Source organism: Mustela erminea, chromosome 20 (genome assembly GCF_009829155.1).
Source record: "Mustela erminea isolate mMusErm1 chromosome 20, mMusErm1.Pri, whole genome shotgun sequence".
In the NCBI taxonomy this organism is placed as follows: domain Eukaryota; kingdom Metazoa; phylum Chordata; class Mammalia; order Carnivora; family Mustelidae; genus Mustela; species Mustela erminea.
In genome coordinates, this window is record NC_045633.1 from 7180790 (window position 1) to 7193285 (window position 12496).

General features: G+C 36.5%; 1 protein-coding gene across 6 annotated transcripts in view; it reads right to left on the reverse strand.

The window, feature by feature from the left end:
- LOC116581350 (ATP-binding cassette sub-family A member 3-like) overlaps positions 1-12496 on the reverse strand; it is a 183551-nt gene that overhangs the window by 17476 nt on the left and 153579 nt on the right. For all 6 annotated transcript variants that reach the window (XM_032328503.1, XM_032328504.1, XM_032328502.1 and 3 more), the window contains 2 exons: positions 6765-6890; positions 6290-6484 (listed from right to left, as the gene is read on the reverse strand). In XM_032328503.1, the coding sequence (XP_032184394.1) occupies positions 6290-6484; positions 6765-6890 (321 nt within the window). The remainder of the gene's footprint in view (positions 1-6289; positions 6485-6764; positions 6891-12496) is intronic.

Consider the following 12496-nt stretch of genomic DNA (forward strand, 5'->3'; position numbering starts at 1 on the left):
AAGTCAAGAAGCAAATGCAAAATATATTTGAAACTCATATTGCAGAAAATGATAATCATGTATTATCTTCATATAAAAACTCAAAGTAAGAAAGAAAAATGTCAATAAGTTAAAGATGTATAAAGGATAAAAATAGACTATTCATAGGGGAGGAAATTCAAAAGATTTTTAAACATATAAAAAGCTGTAGTGATGTCAGCAAGATGGTGGAATAGGAAGCTGCTCACTTCCCCTCTCCATGGATGCACCAAATAAACAGATACATATGGTTCAAATCCTTTTGAGAGAAATATAGAAAAAAATTAAGACAGTCCTACATATTGGGTGACAGAAAATACCCACATCAAAATGGGTAGGAAAAGCTGAGACACACTTGTTCTGTAAACCCTACTCCTAGCATAGTGCCTTACAGTTAGGAAGGAATCCCATTTTCCAGTCTTTCCCCGAGGAATGAAAACTTACGGTCACACACCTTTTTTTTTTTTTTTTTTTTTCCTTTAACCAAAAATTGAAGAATGGAGAGAAGTTAGCTAATTAACACAGAGGGGGGAAGTCATTGTGACCTCAATAAGTGAGTTGCTAAATTGGAAGTCTCACTCTATAACAAGTACACATTTTTGTTTTAAGTTTATTTTTTAGTAATCTGTAGACCCACTGTAGGGCTTAAACTCACAACCTAGAGACCAAGAGTCACCATGCTCTGTCTACTGAGCTAGGTGGGCGCCCAAGACCACACATCTAATTCCTCAGCTTTTGTGACTGCTACCTAAGGGATCAGATCCCAAATCACCCAGCTCTGAGAGCTGATATGGCTTGATATTTGTTTGTCCCCAGGACCACAGAAAGCAAAGGTATTTTAAATTATATTTTATTTCTAAAATTTATTTTATTTTCTTTTAGTTGTTATTTTAATTCCAGTTAGTTAACATACAATGTTATATTAGTTTCAGGTATACAGTATGGTAATTCAACAATTCCATACATCACCCTGTGCTCATCAGAACCAGTGTACACCTTAATCCCCATCTCCCATTTGACCTATTCCCACCTCCATCCCCATCTCCTCTTTGGTAACCATCAGATTGTTCTTTATAATTAAGAGTCAAGGAGGTGATTTTAAACAAGCATGTAATGATATGCTGTGGCTATACACTCAGGTTCAGTGCAGAGGGAAAGGGGAAAAACACCCCGTTCCCATATTCTCCCTGTGATGGGTTAGACTGAATACTTTCCCACTGCTGCCCGAGAGTTGTGCTTCCACTTAGTCTGTGTTTGGGAGCTTATAGGGCCGGTAAGTGTAGTCTTTCAGGAGCCTGAATGAGCATGAAGGAATTGCCTTCTCTCTATGGCTTCCTCTAATGATAAAATCAAGTTTCTAGCTTCTCTGGAAAAGGAGTTTGTCCACATACCTAGCACCCCAACTTTTACAGCTGCCACCTGTGGGACTGGCTTCTAAATCACCTAACTCTGGGAGCTGATGGTCTTCAGCATTTGTTAGTCTCCCAGGACCACAGAGAACAAAGAGATGGCTTTAAATAGGCACACAAGCACTCCCAGCCACTCTTGCCCTTGGCTAGGGACAGAGAGCAGACAAAAGCACCCACTTACTAGTTTCTCCCTAAAAGGGGCTAGACGGTGTATCTAACATTCCAACTTTCCCAAATGCTGCCTGCAAGTTAGGATTCTAATTATCTTGCATCTAGGAGCTGATGGGGCAGGCACTTTGTAGTACACCAAGAGCCTGAACAGGTGTGTGCATTTCTCCTCTGCCTTCAGAGCACTGATGAAACTTGGTATAACCTAATCTCTCAGGGCCCACTAAGAACAAACATGGCAGTTTGGACAAGCACAAAGTTTGGAGAGGCACCCATATCTTTAGTTGGGCTGATTGGCAAGGGTTATCTCCTACTAGCTTCTACAAGTTCAGTCTGTTAAGACTAGGAGAGATAGCTATTTTAATGTAATACATAGAAAACAATTCAAAGAGCCAAGGAAAATGAACATGAAATAAAAGAACAAACAAAGAACAAGATAAATCTCTGGAAACTGACCCTAATGGGATGCAGAGAAATGATTTACCTGACAAAGAATTCAAAATAATGGTCATAAAGATGCTCACTGAGGTGAGGAGAGCAGTTCATGAAAAAAGTGAGAATGTCAACAAAGAGAGAAAATATTAAAAAGTATGAAACATAAATCATAGAAGTGAAGAATCTAATAATTGAACTGAAAATTCAATTATAGAGATCAACATCAGACCAAATGAAATGCAAGAAAGGATCAGTGAACTCAAAGACAAGCCAAGGGAAATCATCCAGAGGGGGAAAAAAAAGAATGACAAAGAGGAATGATAATTTAAGGGATTTACGGGATACTACCAAGTGTATCAATATTTGCACTATGGAAGTCCAAGTAAACAAAGAGAGAGAGGAGGGACAGAAAGACATTACTCAAGGAAATAATGGCTAGCCTTTCTATGCAAGCCAAAGAGGAGATATGGTCATAATTTAAAGGAAAACGTTCATAATGTCTGGAGCCCTTGATGTCTTTCAAATGAAGAAAGAGGGTGCAGCACCAATCTTGACTTCCAAATGGAGTGGAACATCTACAAAAGAAAAGTGATAGCATCTATATCATAAATCTAAAGAGAACCTGAGATGTTCCTCCTGATAGCTCATGCCATTGCTGCCACTAAACACCTGGCTGATGTCAGTGTCTTATACTCTAGGAATACTGGCTAACAAGCTGAGCTCAAGTTTGCTCCTGCCTCTGAGAGCTTTTCCCCTAAGGTCAGGGAGATGACAGGGATGTCCACTCTCACCACCGCTGTTCAGCATAGCACTAGAAGTCCTATCCTCAGCAACCAGAGAAGAGAAAGAAAGAAAAGGCATCCAAATTGGAAAAGAAAGCAAACTGTCATTCTTCAAAGATGGCATGATACTCTGCTCAAAAATTGCTGGATCTCATACAGGAATTCAGCAATGTGGCAGGATATAAAAACAATGCACAGAAATCAGTTGCATTTCTATACATTAACAATGTCACTGAAGAAAGAGAAATTAAGAAACTGGTACTATTTATAATTGTACCAAAATATATAAGATACCTAGGAATAAATTTAATCAAAGAAGTAAAGGATCTGTACTCTGAAAATTATAGAACACTTATGAAAGAAATTAAGGAAGACACAAAGAAAAGGAAAAACGTTCCATGCTCATAGGCTGGAAGAACAAATATTGTTAAAATGTCTATGCTACCCAAAGCAATCTACACATTCAGTGCAATTCCTATCAATACCATCAACATTTTTCACAGAGCTGTAACAACCCTAAAATTATATGGAAGCAGAAAAAACCTTGAATAGCCAAAGGAATGTTAAAAAAAAAAACCAAAGCTAGAGGCATTGCAATTCTGGACTTCAAGCTCTATTACATAGCTGTGATCATCAAGACAGTATGGTACTGACACAAAAACAAACATATAGGGGTTGCCTGGGTGGCTCAGCGGGTTAAGCCTCTGCCTTCGGCTCAGGTCATGATCTCAGGGTCCTGGGATTGAGCCCTGCATTGGGCTCTCTGCTCAGTGGGGAGCCTGCTTCCCCCTCTCTCTCTGCCTGCCTCTCTGCCTACTTGTGATCTCTCTCTGTGTGTCAAATAAATAAATAAATAAAAATCTTAAAAAACAAAACCCAACACAAACAAACATATAGATCAACAGAACAGAACAGAACAGAGAACCCAGAAATGGACCCTCAACTCTCTGGTCAACAAATCTTTGATAAAGCAGGAAAAAGATACCCAATGGAAAAAAGACAGTCTCTTCAATAAAGAGAAGATGTGTTGATTAGTTTGATATATATATATATACACATATATATATAATGTATATATACATATATATATACATATAAAGAAAAATTTTATATAATAAAGGTGTGCAACATGATGGTATATCTATAATAAAGGTGCACAACATTATATATATATGTGTATATATATACACATATATATATAATGTTGTATATATATATATGTATGTATATATATATGTATGTATATATATGTATATATATATGTATGTATATATATATGTATGTATATATATATATAATGTTGTATATATATATGTATGTATATATACATATATATATATAATGTTGTGCACCTTTATTATATATATTATATATATATATATTATATATTATATATAATGTTGTATATATATATGTATGTATATATACACATATATATATAATGTTGTGCACCTTTATTATAGATATACCATCATGTTGCACACCTTTATTATATAAAATTTTTCTTTAAAAAGTTAGGCAACCTCTCTTATAATAAGAGAAAAATTAAAGCTACACCAAAGTGCCATTTGAGAAAAATCTACCAGACTGGCAAAAATCCCTAAGAGTTGATCATATACTCTATCATGGTTGGTTTAGAGAAATAGGCATTTGCAAAAATTGCTTGTGTAGTACAAATTTGTATAACCATTTTGGCAAGATCCTAAAGATTGTGTATAATATGTTACATTTTGTGTAATGCAACAGAAGATAGATAATTATGTTTTATTGAATATGCATAAAGTGTATGTAGTGTGATAAAAGTGGTTATCTTTTTCTGTGGGAAGGGATGAAAGAAAGGTGGGTAGGAAAGGGAATTAAACTTATTTGTACACCTTTTTATATTGTTTTTTATATTGTTTTGATTTATGGTTCATTTGAAGGAATACATTCTTTTCTCAGAGAGCTCCTGTTGCTATATATTTTAAACTTTTTACTGCTTTCCCACCATTTATACAAACATGCTTTAGTTACTAGTTACTAGAAATTATGATTCTTTGTCATTTTCTAAAACTCTGGGTGTCACTCTTTTTCCTGTTTTGACAGCTGCCTTTCTTTTATGTTTTGTCCACATTCAGTATTTCCCATCCTCACCTGTGTGTCAGCTCACTGCTTCAGGTTTTGATGATGTCCAGTGTATACTATTCAGGTCTACCTGCCTGACATTTCTGTTTTATTTTCTTCTTGACATCTTCTTTTCATGTAGATTGTGCAATAAAACTTTATCCAGATTTTCCTTCTATTTCACTAATCCCACCCAATATTTTCTTCAGTTATTCTATTTTAGAAATGTTGTTAGTCCTCAGGATTCATTCCCTATCTCTCTTCTCATTATTTTACATTCGCCCAATAGATTATCTTATCTACCCATTTCAAATTTCACTTGTACTTTGATAAATCCCAAATTTATATCTCTACATCAATTCATAGATTCCAACTGTAGGTTGTTCTCTCATAGGTAGGTGTCATAGGTTTCTTATACTCAACATATCCTCTTTCTTTTTTTTTCTTTTTTTAAAAATTTTTTTTTAAAATTAATTTATTTATTTTCAGCATAACAGTATTCATTATTTTTTCACCACACCCAGTGCTCCATGCAATTCGTGCCCTCTATAATACCCACCACCTGGTACCCCAACCTCCCACCTCCCCCCGCCACTTCAAACCCTTCACGTTGTTTTTTTCTTTTTAAAGATTTTATCCATTCACTTGACAGAGAGAGAGAGAGATCAAAAGTAGGCAGAGAGGCAGGCAGAGAGAGGAGGAAGCAGGCTCACCACTGAGCAGAGAGCCTGATGTGGGGCTCGATCCCAGGACCCCAAGATCATGACCTGAGCCAAAGGCAGAGGCTTAATGCACTGAGCCACCCAGGCGCCTCAACATATCCTCTTTCAAACACACTCAGTTCCTGTGTTTACTATAATGGTACGTGGAACTTTCACCTATCCACTGGATCATGATAGAAATCTGGGCCATATCTTAAGATAATTTGTTTTCCTTATAACCCACATCCAAATGGAAACCAAACCCTGTCAATGTGACTTCCTTAACATCTTTCACAATTACTTTTTCTAATAATTTTTTTCATACCAAAATCTTAATTGTGTCATGGTAGTTTAAGTGAAATAACTACTCTTACTGTTTCTAATTTGGCCTGTTAAAGATACTCATACTTTGTCTCAAACAGAAAGAATATTTGCCTTTTCCCAAACTCAATATGTATCATGACTATTGTTGTCCCTGGATTCTGTTACTTCTGAAAAAAGAGTATGTATATATGTTTACACACACACACACACACACACACACATATATATATATATATATATATATATATATATATATATGCACTTCTAAGTTCCCTTTCATGTCTCCCAACTACTTGCCCAGTTGCCTCCTCCTTTAGGGTACCAACTCAGTGATTAGTAACAGAAATACCTTTCTGATATTTTTGGTAATGTTAAAGCCATCAATCAACACAGCTCCAGATGTTGTGGTCTCCTCTCCAGTCAATATTTTGAAGGTAGTGGTTTTCCCAGCTCCACTTAATCCAAGTAATCCAAAGGACTCAGATTTCTGGACTACAAGGGAGATATTTCTTATAGCCTTTACAACTGGACACTTATAATAAACCTGAGAAAATAAGGAAAAAAAACCCATAGTGTACTGGAGCACCGATTATGGGCCAACTACAACCATAACCTCAAATCCCTATAGACTGGTACCTGTGACAGTTTCACTCTTCCACTCTCAGCCTTCTATTTTACAAGATATATACAGATCCCATAGAACTAAGAGATTAGTAGATTAGATTAGTAGTACTCTACTAATAGATTAGTAGTACTACCAATAAATTCTTGCCAGGGATGGTGGGCTACAGTTTAGGACAATGTTGATTATTGAATGACATTACCTTTGTAAGTTCTTTCAAAACCAGTGGGATATTCTTTAACTTGGGAGGTAGTGTCAGGGCTCTGTTTTCTTCATTTTTTACATCTTCATCCTCATAGTCCTTGACCACTTGACAGGACACTACAGCCTACATTTTTAAGACAAAAATCATAGATAAGAATACACTTTAAGTATCTGGTTTAAATGAAAGACCTTCTGAATGCTGGCCCAAGGAAGTAATATCAAAGATGTCAGAAAATGTTTGCTTAATTTCCGAGAACATTCCTACCAATTTCCTGAGCTCTCATGCAATAAGTTTATTCTTCACTTGCTTAGATTTCAAGAGCAAGTGTTTCTAGAGCTGTGAGTAAGTAGTATGTTCTTGCCAATAACATGGGTACTTCATGGAAAACAAAAGCCACAGTGGTACTAATATTGTTGTTTAGTGTGATTTGTTACAAATAAAATATGTTGAGGATACCATGAGATCCAATTTTTTTAAATTTATTTTTTATTTATTTTCAGCATAACAGTATTCATTATTTTTGCACCACACCCAGTGCTCCATGCAATCTGTGCCCTCTATAATACCCACCACCTTGTACCCCAACCTCCCACCCCCCTGCCACTTCAAACCCCTCAGATTGTTTTTCAGAGTCCATAGTCTCTCATGATTTACCTCCCCTTCCAATTTCCCACAACTCCCTTCTCCTAACTCCCCATGTCATCCATGCTATTTGTTATGCTCCACAAATAAGTGAAACCATGTGATAATTGACTCTCTCTGCTTGACTTATTTCACTCAGCACAATCTCTTCCAGTCCAGTCCATGTTGCTACAAAAGTTAGGTATTTGTCCTTTCTGATGGAGGCATAATACTCCCTAGTGTATATGGACCACATTTTCCTTATCCATTTGTCCATTTAAGGGCATCTATAATGAACTCCTCAAACTCAACACACACAAAACAGACAATCATATCAAAAAATGGGCAGAAGATATGAACAGACACTTCTCCAATGAAGACATATAAATGGCTATCAGACACATGAAAAAATGTTCATCATCACTAGCCCTCAGGGATATTCAAATTAATACCACATTGAGATATCACCTTACACCAGTTAGAATGGCCAAAATTAACAAAACAGGAAACAACATGTGTTGGAGGGGATGTGGAGAAAGGGGAACCCTCTTACACTGTTGGTGGGAATGCAAGTTGGTGCAGCCTCTTTCGAGAACAGTGTGGAGATTCCTCAAGAAATTAAAAATAGAACTTCCCTATGACCCTGCATTTGCACTCCTGGGTATTTACCCCAAAGATACAGATGTCGTGAGATCCAATTTTTTAAAAAGAATGAATTTTTTTTTTAAAGGAAATACCCTCTCGAGGTGAAGTCAGAGCTTGAATAAGTAGGGATTCATTGAAAGAGTGAAGATGTGGTGGGGAAGAAAGTATGTTGCTATCAGCAGTGGGAGCTCAGTGAGAGATAAGTAGCAATGAACCAACAGGGCACGTTTTGTGAATAGTAATTTGTAGTGTTTGAGCACAGCTTTGTTGTTGTTGTTGTTTTTGAATTGTCTATTTTTGCATCAAGTGCTCATTTGATGGTACTTCAGTAAGGAAGAATGGAGTGGGAGAATATATTTAGCTCAGTAAACATGCTAGTTAGAAGAGTGACTAGAGAGCTGCTTTAAGTGTTTTTTTCTTTTCCAGTCTAAAAATTGGATGTATGGGAGCAGTCAAAATGGACATCTTTTCCTTGCTTTTGATCTTAGGGGGGAAACATTCACTCTTTTATCATCATGTTTGCTGCAGACTATCTAAGTGAATCCCACTTATCAGGTTGAAATGTTTCCTTTCTTTCCTTGGTTAGCAGTTTTTTGAAAAATCACAGATGGATGTTGAATGTTGTCAAATGCTTTTTATGCAATAATTGGCATGAACATGTGGTTTTTCTTCTTGAGACTATTGACCTTGTGGCTAATATTCATTTTCAAATATTAAACTAGCTTTACATTCATGGAATAAACTCCATTTGTTCACCGTTTATTCTTCCTTCCATATATATTCTTGGGTTCTATTGTGAATATTTTGTTGAGAATTTATGTGTCTGTGTTCTTGAGGGATACTTTTTTTTTTTTTTCTAATTTCTCCATTTTGGTATTAGAGTAATGATGGTTTCACAAAATGAGTTGGAAAATGATCTCACTTCTTCTTTCTGGAGGAAAGAATGCAGAATTGATGCTGTTTCTTTAATTTTTTTGATAGAATTTGTATGTGAAATTATACAGGCTTAGCATTTTCTTCTTTGCAGGTTTTATACTATGCAAATAATGTCTTTAATTGAAATAAAACTATTTAGTTTCTTTATTCTTGAGTGAGTTTTGATAAGGTTGGGTCTTTCTAGGAATTGTTCTATTTCATCTAAGGTAACAAATTTATGACATAGGCTGGATTTTAACTTCTGTGGTATCCATAGTGAAATCTTTTCATTTGTCCTCATACTAGCAATATGTTTCTATTGTTTCTATTTCATGATTGCTCTGGCTATAGATTTATCAATTATAATCATTTTTAAAAATTAGTTTTTGGTTGCATTCATTAATTTTTCTCAATTACTCTTCTGTTTTCAGTTTTATTTCTTTTATTTTTATTTACTTCTGCTTGCTCTGAGTATATTTTGTTTCTTTTCCTAATTTATTGAGAAGGAAGTTTCAATTATTAACTTGGGACTTTTTTTTTTTTTAGTTTCAGAGGTAGACTTTAGTTATTTGTTGGTTGCGTGTAACATCCAGTGCTCATTTCATCAAGTGCCCTCCTTAATGCCCATTGCCCAATTATCCCTTCCCTCCAACCACTTCCTCTCCAGCAATCCTCAGTTTATTTCTTAGAATTCAGCATCTCTTATGGGTTAACTCTCTTTCAGAATGGCTAAAATTAACAACTCAGGAAACAACAGATATTGGCGAGATGTGGAGAAAGGGGAATGCTCTTACACTGTTTGGGGAAATGCAAACTGTTGCAGCCACTCTTGAAGAGAGGATGGAGGTTCCTCAAAAACTTAAAAATAGAGGGGCTCCTGGGTGGCTCAGTGGGTTAAAGCCTCTGTTCTCGGCTCAGGTCATGATCCCAGTGTCCTGGGATCGAGCCCTGTATCAGGCTGTCTGCTCAGCGGGTAGCCTGCTTCCCTTCCTCTCTCTCTACATGCCTCTCCACCTATTTGTAAACTCTGTCTGTCAAATAAATAAATAAAATCTTAAAAAAAAACAACTTAAAAATAGAGCTACCCTAGACCCCACTGTTGCACTACTAGGTATTTATCCAGAGGATACAAACAGGACACCTGCACCCCAATGTTTATAGCAGCAATGTTCACAATAGTCAATATATAAAAGAATCCCGGATATCCATTAGCAGATATATCACATATATTTTATATATATATATATATATATATATATAAAGATATATATCTTGATATATATATACTGAACTCCCACTGCTGATGGCAGTATTTATACACACACACACATAATGGAATACTATGCAGCCATCAAAATATGATATTTATATCTCACATATATGTGAGATATATATATATATATATAAGCTTCCACTGCAGCCATTAAAAAACATGAAATCTTGCCATTTGCAAAGACGTGAATGGGACTAGAGGGTATTATACTAAGTGAAATAATTCAGTCAGGAAGACAAATACCTTAGGATTTCCCTTGTATGTGGAATTTGAGAAACAAACAGATGAACACAGAAGAAGGGGATAAAAAAATAAAATTGGACTTTTTTTCATGAATAATATAAGCATTTAATACTTTAAATTTCTAGGGGCACCTGGGTGGCTCAGTGGGTTAAACCTCTGCCTTTGGCTCAGGTCATGTTCTCAGGTTCCTGGAATCAAGCCCCACATCAGGCTCTCTGCTCAGCAGGGAGCCTGTTTCCCCCCTCTCTCTCTGCCTGCCTCTCTACCTACTTGTGATCTCTATCTGTCAAATCAATAAATAAAATCTTTAAAAAATACTTTAAATTTCTATTAAAACAATGCTTTAGTCACATCCCACAAATTTTGGTATGTTGTATTTTCATTTTCTTTTTTTTTTTTTTAATTTTTTTGAAGATTTTATTTATTTATTTAACAGACAGAGATCACAAGTAGGCAGAGAGGCAGGTAGAGAGAGAGGAGGGGAAACAGGCTCCCTGCTGAACAGAGAGCCCGACGTGGGGCTCGATCCCAGGACCCTGGGATCATGACCTTGGCTGAAGGCAGAGGCTTAACCCACTGAGCCACCCAGGTGCCCCTGTATTTTCATTTTCATTCAGTTCAAAATATTTCCTAATTTCCTCTGCAATTTCCTTTTTGATGAATGTGTTCCAAAGATGTGTGTTTCTTAATTTCCCAATGTTTATAGAGGTTTTCCCATTATATTTGTTATTCATTTATAGTCAAATTTAAAGATGATCAGAAAGCACTGCATTTCTATTATTTTAAAATTGTAACTGATGTATTTTGGTTGATGGTTCCATATGTACTACTCTTATTATGGGTTATGTTCTATAAATGCAAATTAGATTTATTTGGTAGATAGTGTCTTACAGTCTTTTCTGTCTTTGTGTTCTACTGATTAGTGAGGGAGTATTTGGTAGATTATGAAAGCTGTGAATGAGAACATGCTGTTTTGCAGGGGAGGCCTCCAAATTTCTTTTGCCTGAAAAGGGAGTATGAATTCTTAACAAAGAGAAGTGTGTCACTTTTTTTTTTTAAGATTTTATTTATTTATTTGACACAGAGAGAGAGATCACAAGTAGGCATAGAGGCAGGCAGAGAGAGAGGAGGAAACAGGTTCCCCACTGAGCAGAGAGCCTGATGTGGGGCTCGATCCCAGGACCCCAAGATCATGATCTGAACTGAAGGCAGAGGCTTAACCCACTGAGCCACCCAGGTGCCCAGTGTGTCACTTCTTTAGACTCAGATTGTTTAGGGAAATCTGGGAATTTAAGATTTTGGGTCATTAACTCAGATGTCCCTATTCCATGTATCAGTGTCCCATTCCTTTCTAACAAGAGTTGTGATCTTGGCATAGAAGATCTGCCTTGATTGATAGTTTGATGTTCCTGGAGCTCATCAAATCTGAAAATTGGACATTGATCCCAGGACTCTTTGCAATTCCACTGAAGAAAATAAGGGATCCATTAGATGTGATCAAGGAAGCCCTTTCACTTTCACAGTGAAAGTGAAAAAGGAGGCTTTCAGTTTCCTACTAGTAACTCCTGGCCTTTTATTTTCTAAACCAAAGAGCTTAGCAATAGTTTCACAACTCCATTGTTCTAATGTGTGCTATTTTCCCCATATTTCTTGATTCTCTGATATACACATCAATCAGTGCATTCTCTTGACTTGACACTCTTGACAACACTGGTGAAAAAATTAACAACTAGACTACTACTTTGTGTCAGAGGAAATCTGTTTCCTTTGCTACCAGTAACATGGACCTCACTGACAGCTGAGTTGGGGAATCAGCTAGTCCTAAAACCCCATCCTATTATATACTTTCTTAGAACTCTCCTGCAACTAACTTGCAGGTAGAGTTCCCTTGGGACCAGAACTGTGTAAAGGAGAGGAAGGAATCGGGAGTAGGCAGAGGGAGAAGTTAAGCTGTGATGCAGGCCAAATGATATTCTCAGTTGACCCCATGGAAAGCCTTGAAGTTCTTTGAGAGGCATTGAGAACACAAAGC